Source organism: Oncorhynchus clarkii, chromosome 6 (assembly GCF_045791955.1).
Source record: "Oncorhynchus clarkii lewisi isolate Uvic-CL-2024 chromosome 6, UVic_Ocla_1.0, whole genome shotgun sequence".
Lineage (NCBI taxonomy): Eukaryota > Metazoa > Chordata > Actinopteri > Salmoniformes > Salmonidae > Oncorhynchus > Oncorhynchus clarkii.
The window spans coordinates 20,259,581-20,270,669 of NC_092152.1; the positions used below are offsets into that span (position 1 = coordinate 20,259,581).

The 11,089-nt window shown below is 44.0% G+C and overlaps 1 protein-coding gene across 1 annotated transcript in view; it reads right to left on the reverse strand.

Moving 5' to 3' along the window:
• LOC139410736 (3',5'-cyclic-AMP phosphodiesterase 4D-like) overlaps nt 1-10,885 on the reverse strand; it is an 86,069-nt gene extending 75,184 nt beyond the window's left edge. Inside the window, exon 1 of the mRNA XM_071156182.1 lies at nt 10,268-10,885. Within this exon, the coding sequence (XP_071012283.1) occupies nt 10,268-10,314 (47 nt within the window). The 5' untranslated portion in view covers nt 10,315-10,885. The remainder of the gene's footprint in view (nt 1-10,267) is intronic.
• Between the last annotated feature and the right edge of the window lie 204 nt (nt 10,886-11,089).

Genomic DNA, 11,089 nt, shown 5'->3' on the forward strand with positions numbered 1-11,089 from the left:
ATAGGCCTAGGAGAGAAAGAGAGGTCTAGGAGAGAAAGATAGGCCTAGGAGAGAAAGATAGGCCTAGGAGAGAAAGATAGGTCTAGGAGAAAAATAGGTCTAGGAGAAAAATAGAGGTCTAGGAGAGAAAGATAGGTCTAGGAGAGAAAGAGAGGTTTGGAGAGAAAGATAGTTCTAGGAGAGAAAGATAGGTCTAGGAGAGAAAGAGAGCTCTAGAGTAGAAAGATAGGTCTAGGAGAAAAAGAGAGATCTAGGAGAGAGAGCTCTAGAGAAGAAAGAGAGGTCTGGGAGAGAAAGAGAGGTCTAGGAGAGAAAGAGAGGTCTAGGAGAGAAAGAGAGGTCTAGGAGAGAAAGAGAGGTCTAGGAGAGAGAGCTCTAGAGGAGAAAGAGAGGTCTAGGAGAGAAAGATAGGTCTAGGAGAGAAAGAGAGGTCTAGGAGAGAGAGAGCTCTAGAGGAGAAAGAGAGATCTAGAGGAGAAAGAGAGGTCTAGGAGAGAAAGAGAGCTCTAGAGGAGAAAGAGAGGTCTAGGAGAGAAAGAGAGCTCTAGAGGAGAAAGAGAGGTCTAGGAGAGAAAGATAGGCCTAGGAGAGAAAGAGAGGTCTAGGAGAGAAAGATAGGCCTAGGAGAGAAAGAGAGGTCTAGGAGAGAAAGAGAGGTCTAGGAGAGAAAGATAGGCCTAGGAGAGAAAGAGAGTTCTAGGAGAGAAAGATAGGCCTAGGAGAGAAAGATAGGCCTAGGAGAAAAATAGAGGTCTAGGAGAGAAAGATAGGTCTAGGAGAGAAAGAGAGGTTTGGAGAGAAAGATAGGTCTAGGAGAAAAAGAGAGGTCTAGGAGAGAGAGCTCTAGAGAAGAAAGAGAGGTCTGGGAGAGAAAGAGAGCTCTAGAGGAGAAAGATAGTTCTAGGAGAGAAAGAGAGGTCTAGGAGAGAGAGAGCTCTAGAGGAGAAAGAGAGATCTAGAGGAGAAAGAGAGGTCTAGGAGAGAAAGAGAGCTCTAGAGGAGAAAGAGAGGTCTAGGAGAGAAAGAGAGCTATAGGAGAGAAAGAGAGCTCTAGAGGAGAAAGAGAGGTCTAGAGGAGAAAGAGAGGTTTGGAGAGAAAGATAGTTCTAGGAGAGAAAGATAGGTCTAGGAGAGAAAGAGAGCTCTAGAGTAGAAAGATAGGTCTAGGAGAAAAAAAGAGGTATAGGAGAGAGAGCTCTAGAGAAGAAAGAGAGGTCTGTGAGAGAAAGAGAGCTCTAGAGGAGAAAGATAGTTATAGGAGAGAAAGAGAGGTCTAGGAGAGAAAGAGAGGTCTAGGAGAGAAAGAGAGGTCTAGGAGAGAAAGAGAGGTCTAGGAGAGAGAGCTCTAGAGGAGAAAGAGAGGTCTATGAGAGAAAGATAGGTCTAGGAGAGAAAGAGAGGTCTAGGAGAGAGAGAGCTCTAGAGGAGAAAGAGAGATCTAGAGGAGAAAGAGAGGTCTAGGAGAGAAAGAGAGCTCTAGAGGAGAAAGAGAGGTCTAGGAGAGAAAGAGCGCTCTAGAGGAGAAAGAGAGGTCTAGGAGAGAAAGATAGGCCTAGGAGAGAAAGAGAGGTCTAGGAGAGAAAGATAGGCCTAGGAGAGAAAGAGAGGTCTAGGAGAGAAAGAGAGGTCTAGGAGAGAAAGATAGGCCTAGGAGAGAAAGAGAGTTCTAGGAGAGAAAGATAGGCCTAGGAGAGAAAGATAGGCCTAGGAGAAAAATAGAGGTCTAGGAGAGAAAGATAGGTATAGGAGAGAAAGAGAGGTTTGGAGAGAAATATAGTTCTAGGAGAGAAAGATAGGTCTAGGAGAGAAAGAGAGCTCTAGAGGAGAAAGATAGGTCTAGGAGAAAAAGAGAGGTTTGGAGAGAAGCTCTAGAGAAGAAAGAGAGGTCTGGGAGAGAAAGAGAGCTCTAGAGGAGAAAGATAGTTCTAGGAGAGAAAGAGAGGTCTAGGAGAGAGAGAGCTCTAGAGGAGAAAGATAGGTCTAGGAGAGAAAGAGAGGTCTAGGAGAGAGAGAGCTCTAGAGGAGAAAGATAGTTCTAGGAGAGAAAGAGAGGTCTAGGAGAGAGAGAGCTCTAGAGGAGAAAGATAGGTCTAGGAGAGAAAGAGAGGTCTAGGAGAGAGAGAGCTCTAGAGGAGAAAGAGAGATCTAGAGGAGAAAGAGAGGTCTAGGAGAGAAAGAGAGCTCTAGAGGAGAAAGAGAGGTCTAGGAGAGAAAGAGAGCTCTAGGAGAGAAAGAGAGCTCTAGAGGAGAAAGAGAGGTCTAGAGGAGAAAGAGAGATCTAGGAGAGAAAGAGAGCTCTAGAGGAGAAAGAGAGATCTAGAGGAGAAAGAGAGGTCTAGGAGAGAAAGAGAGGTCTAGATGAGGAAGAGAGGCCTAGGAGAGAAAGAGAGGTCTAGAGGAGAAAGAGAGGTCTAGGAGAGAAAGAGAGGTCTAGGAGAGAAAGAGAGCTCTAGAGGAGAAAGAGAGGTCTAAGAGAGAAAGAGAGCTCTAGAGGAGAAAGAGAGGTCTAGATGAGAAAGAGAGGTCTAGGAGAGAAAGAGAGCTCTAGAGGAGAAAGAGAGGCCTAGGATAGAAAGAGAGCTCTAGAGGAGAGAGAGGTCTAGGAGAGAAAGAGAGGTCTAGAGGAGAAAGAGAGGTCTAGGAGAGAAAGAGAGGTCTAGAGGAGAAAGAGAGGTCTAGGAGAGAAAGAGAGGTCTAGGAGAGAAAGAGAGCTCTAGAGGAGAAAGAGAGGTCTAGGAGAGAAAGATAGGTCTAGGAGAGAAAGAGAGGTCTAGGAGAGAAAGATAGGCCTAGGAGAGAAAGAGAGGTCTAGGAGAGAAAGAGAGGTCTAGGAGAGAAAGAGAGGTCTAGGAGAGAAATAGAGGTCTAGGAGAGAAAGATAGGTCTAGGAGAGAAAGCGAGGTCTAGGAGAGAAAGATAGGCCTAGGAGAGAAAGAGAGGTCTAGGAGAGAAAGCTGGGCCTAGGAGAGAAAGAGAGGTCTAGGAGAGAAAGATAGGCCTAGGAGAGAAAGATAGGCCTAGGAGAGAAAGATAGGCCTAGGAGAGAAAGAGAGATCTAGGAGAGAAAGAGAGGTCTAGGAGAGAAAGAGAGCATCTAATTTTCCCAGTTTCACCACGTGACTTGATTATTGAGGCATCACAGCACCAACAGCTCTTGAGCAAAGAGCTCCTTCTCAACTGCTACCATACTATCTAAATATAGACCTCACAATTCTTCTCTTCTCTCCTCCCTCAGCACACCACAGTGCATTGGGTTCACTGTATATGATTACTTTAGACGCTCTGCAGTTGTTGTTACGTTTAGCCTTATTTCTGAAAATAGAAATTGACATAATACGTTTATTTTACTGTCATTATTAAAGTGTTCAGTACCAACCACACAAACATGGTAACATAACATTAAATGAAAAATATTGATGCAGGATGAAAACGTTATTTTGAGTTAGGGGGTCAAATATTTTTATAATGCAGCCAAGTAAAAATATGAAATCCACTGGAAAGATAAGGTAAGGACTGACAAAATGACAGACAAATAGCGGATTCATAGCGTCAGGCAACACAAAATGTATAGGCCTATATATTAAGTCAAATTGTCAGTGCCAGCTACAGTATGTTATTCCTCCCACATGAACTCTGTTCCTGAAACGACTGCTGTTTCTGTAAGTATTCATGTAATAATATTGAAAACCGTCAAGAGGCAGACAAGAACAGTCACTAGCAATCTGAGATCCAACCCTGCAAATCACTATGGTGACCAATGTGTTTGTGACCAACTAAAAGTGAGTCTGCCAACCTAACACTAAACTAAGACACTCATTAATCCCTTCAATAAGAGCTGTAAAGTCTCGACTATCTAACTGCCAAACTATCGCTCTAAACCCAGCTTCCTTTGTTGACAAAGACATCACTTCCTGTCTACAGGCCTGAGGAGTAGAGGAAGAATCAGAGGACATGGTTCACTCTCCTGCGCTCCTACGTATGTGAGTGTTTGTGTGTGCATGCATGCTTGCTGAGTGCTAAATCCAAGTCAAAATGGGTTTGTGTAACAGCCACTCAGCCTCTCTCTCCCCAGGTGAGGCTTTGTTGTCATGGAGGTAAGTGGTAAATTTAGTCCGGCATCTGCTAGGGTTCCTAATGTCCTACTATATCAATGAGGACATGGGGCTACCAAATAGATACATACTCTATTGTAACGCTCAGCACAATTTCACAGCCCAACACACTCTGCAAACAATAACACAGGCTTGAGTTCAGAGCTCAACATGTACTCTGAATAAGATATTTGAAATGATAAACTACAGTGCATTGCGAAAGTATTCGGCCCCCTTGAACTTTGCGACCTTTTGCCACATTTCAGGCTTCAAACATAAAGATATAAAACTGTATTTTTTTGTGAAGAATCAACAATAAGTGGGACACAATCATGAAGTGGAACGACATTTATTGGATATTTCAAACTTTTTAACAAATCAAAAACTGAAAAATTGGGCGTGCAAAATTATTCAGCTCCTTTACATTCAGTGCAGCAAACTCTCTCCAGAAGTTCAGTAAGGATCTCTGAATGATCCGAATACTTTCTGCACTGTATATATAAAAGTATGTGGACACCCCTTCAAAGTAGTGGATTCAGTTATTTCAGCCACACCTGTTGGTGACAGGTTTATAAAATTGAGCACACAGCCATGCAGTCTCCATAGACAAACATTGACAGTAGAATGTCCTTACTGAACAGCTTAGTGACTTTCAATGTGGCACCTTCATAGGATGCCACCTTTCCAACAAGTCAGTTCCTCAAATTTCTTCTCAGCTAGAGCTTCCCCGGTCAACTGTAAGTGCTGTTATTGTGAAGTGGAAATGTCTAGGAAACGCGAAGTGGTAGGCCACACAAGCTCACAGAACAGGACAGCCGAGTGCTGAAGCACGTAGCGTGTAAAAATTGTCTGTCCTCGGTTGCAAAAGTCAATACCGAGTTCCAAACTGCCTCTGGAAGCAACGTCAGCACAAGAACTTAGTAGGGAGCTTCATGAAATGAGTTTCCATGGCCGAGCAGCCTCACACAAGCCTAAGATCACCATGCGCAATGCCAAGCACCGGCTGGAGTGGTGAAAGCTCGCCGCCATTGGACTCTGGAGCAGTGGAAATGCGTTCTCCAGAGTGATGAATCACGCTTCACCATCTGGCAGTCCGACAGAGTAAAGGCTTGTCCATTATTAAGACTATAGTGATAAATAATGTACATCCATCTAAAAGCTCCTCTGTGCACGCACGCACGCTCGCGCACACACACACACACACACACACACACACACACACACACACACACACACACACACTGTAGGGGATGGATGGCACATTCCTGTTTATGGGGACTGAAACAGGGCTAGGTCCCTCTGCAGCAAACAGACACACTGCCAAAATGGGTTCAGACAGCTCATCTTTAGAGGAAACAGAAGAAGGCCTGTGTTCAGACAACCTTGACAATGTGGACATGTTGTTTACATTGTCACTTCATCGGACTGCTATATCCCACCAAACCAGACTACCCATAAAAGGGAAAACACATGATTGAAAAACAAAAACACAAGTATACTAAACTGGAAGTCTGTACTATACATATTTATACTATGCTTAACATATACTTTTATCCTGGAATTCTAAGGAATGATTACCCATCCAGATTATTTAACCAATTATGACCATTAATATAATACATTATTACCATACATTAATAGCAGCCTGCTGAAGCTAAGCCATTCAATCTATAATAACTACTGAGCATCACTTATTTCCTCAGTTAAAGGCTTAAGCATCCTTACATAACTCCCCTGCATAGTCTATGTCCAAAATGGTTACCTATTCCCTACATAGCGCACTGGGCCTTTAAGCATCCGCAACACAGCAATTAACACAATGTAAAACTCCTACAAAGTTACCCGCACAAAATAGAGCATTTCATGGTAAATACCAGATGAGCTGCAACTGTCTCAGTAAATCAAAATCAAATCAAATTGTATTTGTCACATGCAACGAATACAACAAGTGTACACCTTACAGTGAAATGCTTACTTACAAGCCCTTAACCAACCGCACAGTTTAAAGAAAAATACCTAAAAAACAAGAAATAAAAGTAACAAAAAATGTAAGAGCAGCAGTAAAATAACACTAGCGAGGCTATATACAAGGGGTACCGATACAGAGTTAGTCGAGGTATTTGAGGTAATATGTACATGTAGGCAGAGTTATTAAAGTGGCTATGTATAGATAATAAACAGAGAGTAGCAGCAGCATAAAAGATGGGGGGGGGGGTTCAGATGTTCAGTAGTTTTATGGCTTGGGGGTAGAAGCCTCTTGGACCTACACTTGGCTGTGCGGTAGCAGAGAGAACAGTCTATGACTAGGGTGGCTGGAGTCTTTGACAATTTTTAGGGCCTTCCTCTGACACTGCCCGGTATAGAGGTCCTGGATGGCAGGAAGCTTGGCCCCAGTGATGTACTGGGCCGTACGCACTACCCTCTGTAGTGCCTTGCGGTCGGAGGCCAAACAGTTGCCATACCAGGCAGTGATGCAACCAGTCGGGATGCTCTCGATGGTGCAGCTGTAGAACCTTTTGAGGACCTGAGGACCCATGCCAAATCTTTTCAGTCTCCTGAGGGGGAATAGGTTTTGTCGTGCCCTCTTCACGACTATCTTGGTGTGCTTGGACCATGTTAGTTTGTTGGTGATGTGGACACCAAGGAACTTGAAGCTCTCAACCTGCTCCACAACAGCCCCGTCGATGAGAATTGGGGCGCCACCTCTGGATGAGCGCCACCTCTGGATGAGCGTTTTCCTGTTTGCTTATCACGTTATACAGCTCATTGAGTGCGGTTTTAGTGCCAGCATAGGGCTGTGGTGGTATGTAGACAGCTACGAAAAATACAAATGAAAACTTTCTAGTTAGATAATGTGGTCTACAGCTTATCATGAGATACTCTACCTCAGGCGAGCAAAACCTTGAGACTTCCTTAGATATCGTGCACCAGCTGTTGTGTACAAATTAACATAGACCGCCACCCCTTGTCTTACCAAAGGCCGCTGTTCTATCCTGCCAAAACAGTGTATAACCCGCCAGCTGTATGTTATTCATGTTGTCGTTCAGCCACGACTCGGGGAATATTATTATGATATTACAGTTTTTAATGTCCCGTTGGCATGATATACGTGCTTTTAGTTTGTCCAATTCATTATCCAGCGATTGTACATAGGCCAATAGTACGGATGGCAAAGGCAGATTAGCCACTCGTTGTCGGATCCTCACAAGGCACCCAGATCTCTTTCCACAATACCTCTTCCATCTTTTTCTCCTGCGAATGACGGGGATGAGGGCCTGTTCGGGTGTTTGGAGTAAATCCCTCTCGTCCGACTCATTAAAGAGAAATTCTTCGTCCAGTTCAAGGTGAGTAATCACTGTTCTGATTTCCAGAAGCTCTTTTCGGTCATAAGAGACGGTAGCAGCAACATTATGTACAAAATAAGTTACAAAAATTGCGAAAAAGCAAAAAAAAATAGCACTGTTGGTTAAGAACCCATAAAACTGCAACCAACCCCTCCGGCACCATCTTAGTAGCACTGTGATGTCACGTTTCAGTATGACAGATGTAATCCATGTCAAGTTTGAATAAATGTGACTTTACCTAGCAATAACAAAGAGTATATAACAGGTGGCTCTAATCCTGAATGCTGATTGGTTAAAAGCACATTCCAGCCGGTGTCTATTCCACTAAATCTATGATGTTAAAATGCCTACGTACTCTGTTCCATCTGACAGCACAATCCACCGTCTCATCAGCCCAGCCAAACAATTTATAAACTTGATCTCCACTATAAAAAGCATCTAGACATTATCTCACATTTATTTTAGGCTAACATTTTGTTTTCAACAGCAGATATTTGTATAAACCTTGCAGTCTGTCTCTCAGACATGTGCAACATTGTTTCAATATTAAAATTAGATCTCCAGCTGTCCCATAGTAATGAATGTGTCTGGGTCGGTAGTCGGGACGAGACAGACAGACAGGCAGGCAGCGTTATTCGATATATACAAAGACATTTCAATTGAAAAAAGGTCAAACGAAACAAACAAAACATTGAGATTGCCGTCTTTACAGCTTCAGTGTTTGAAGTGATTGTGTTAGCTGTGTTGTTGGCTAGCTCCTCTGAACAGTGTCCTGATGAGAGAGCACATTTTCTGAGCCAGGTGAAATCGCACCTCATTAGCTCATTGTAATGGATGTATCCAAATAAATGCCTCTAGAAAATAGCTTAAACAAATGCAAATGCAGCTACTGTTATAATTTTTGACGTTTGAATTGACTGTAAGTTAGCCATAGTTGGCTAGCTAGCAAGCAAGCGATAAGAACGATGCCAGCCAGTATTGGCAATGGGACATCTAGAACAAACGACTGGGTCGCGTCTATAGATACAGAACAAAAAGACTTAACGACTAGGTTGTGTCTCTGGCAACCAAACCAATAGAAAGAACAACCAGCCAGCTTGGGTAGCAACCCTAGATTTGATATTTCGTGGAAGGATGAAATAGTATGAATAAATTAATCAAAAGAACGTTTTTAATGAAAATGTATCAATCTTTACTTGAATATGTTGGTAACCTGTTGAATAAAAATTATAATGCCCTCGAAGCCGGTGTGTGGAGGGCATAACAACACCCGTGCCAATATATACTCCAAACACTGGCTTCGAGAGCATCATCACTTAAATAACCTGCAGCAATTCTAAGCGTGTGTGTGTGTTAGAGAGAGAGAGAGGGGAGAGAGAGGGAGGGGAGAGAGAAACAAAGAGAGAGAGATTGAGGAGGGTGGGTGAGAGAGAGGATATCTCATTGTGTTTTCTGTTTACGTAGCTGCCATTGGATTAGCTAGGAACATTCCTGTCTGTCTGTCTGTCTGTCTGTCTGTCTGTCTGTCTGTCTGTCTGTCTGTCTGCCTGCCTGCCTGCCTGCCTGCCTGCCTGCCTGTCTGTCTGTCTGTCTGTCTGTCTGTCTGTCTGTCTGTCTGTCTGTCTGTCTGCCTGCCTGCCTGCCTGCCTGCCTGCCTGCCTGCCTGCCTGCCTGTCTGTCTGTCTGTCTGTCTGTCTGTCTGCCTGTCTGTCTGTCTGTCTGTCTGTCTGTCTGTCTGTCTGCTGTTCCCCTATACAGCCACAGCCTCTGGTCTGGCATCCCTCCAACACCTTTAATCTAATACTGATTAGAGTAAACAATGGGTTGGGACAAGAGCTCCCGACCATGTGACCTGACCAAGAGAAACTCAATAGCCAATGCTAAAACCTCTGAAACAGAAAATGTGTTACATAGTTATTATATTGTCTTATATGGAGTTTTCCTGACCTGAGACAATGTTTGGCTGAACACATGTAGAGCACCAAAATCATTTAGATGAATCTGCACAGTATGTTCTATAGACAGCGTGACATTTGAGCTCACGCTCCAGACACTTCTGTCATTGCTCACTTCAAGTACCGCAAGCAACCATAAGCAGAAGTCTGTCTGTCTGTCTTAAACTGTACTGTACCTGCTGCATGTTAATGCTGGTCAGGAAGGAAGCAGGAGGTATGGGTTGAGGTATGGGTCAATAACCTGACAGAGACTATTATGATCCAAATATTGAGTCACTGTTATATGACTAGGTCTACTAACAGACCATTTAAAGATGGGAAGCAGCAAGGAAACAGTGCACAGCAGTACATCATTTCATGGCTTTGAGAAAGCCACATCCCCAAAAGGAGTGTCTATTTAAATGGCTGATGAAAAGTGCAGAGGAGGAATCTAAAGCATGGAGCCATGGCTAGCAGGCTCTATGAGCCTCCACTGTCCTGTCTTCTGTTCTGGGATAAATAAAAGCTCTGAAAGCTCTACGGCTGGCTGCTGCTGCAGTTTATGTCTGATTTAGACTTATTTATGGATCAACTCAAGCATTTATTGTGGGAGAAAACGGCAGGAAATATGTGGCCCAATGAACAATAAATCTCCCAGAGAAGGGTTTGGGCTAAACTGGGCTGCCTGTCGGGAGTACTAACTGCCCTGGAACATAAATACAGTACAGAACAGTAGGAAAACACAGGACACAGGAGAACATGCACAAAAACAAATGTTGACGGGGGGGTGGCTTAAGTTTAGATGGAAGAGAGCTGCTGAACTCACGTCCACTACTGTTGCTGCCATCATGGACACACACAAGCACACAAACAGAAACACACATACACACACACTCACCATATCCATGAGTGTCTCCTGAAAGGGAAGTTGCTGAAGTGCATCATAGTCCTTTCCCGGACCCTGTGGCAGAGTCCAGGCTTCTTGGAACTGTGTACTGAATCTTTCCTCTAACCTTTAACACGATCTACACACACTGCCCTCCACGTGTTGCAACCACTTCCAAAACAACATCATGTCTGCATGCCCCTTACAGTGCTCTACACCATATTAATAATACTCATTCCAGTGATGTGCCACCACGTGAACAAGTCATCATGTAGTCAGTAGATGGGATATGAAAAGGCTACATACTGCAAGGCCACCCAAGCTTGGATAAACAAATGCAGTTTGATGCATGTAAGCCTTCAGCGGTGTAAATGAGAGTCCTCAGAGCTGTGACCCAGGAGTCCACACAGGATCGGCTACTAGTTTCTCAGGCGGCTGCTCTTTTCTCAGAGGGATTCTTCCGGCGAGGACCTGGAAATCGCTGTCCCACATCCTCATGGTGAACGGGCTCAGGAATTCATCTCTTCGGAAACCATTCCTTTTCCTGAAAGCCAGGGAAGACGGTTGGAGCAGGAGCAGTCAACACTGGCGTGACAGAGCATGTTACTCTCTCTCTGTCTCTCCCTATATCTCTATGTCTATCTTGCTCTCTCCTATTTCTATCTCTCTCTTCCTATCTCTATCTCTTCCTCTCTCCTATCTCTCTCTTCCTCTCTCCATTCTCCTCTCTCCTATATCTATGTCTATCTCTTCCTCTCTAGATTCTGCCTGTCCCCATTAGCTCCCGGGGAAGTAGGAATAAGGGGTAAAAAAATGTGTGAAGTGCTGCGCTCT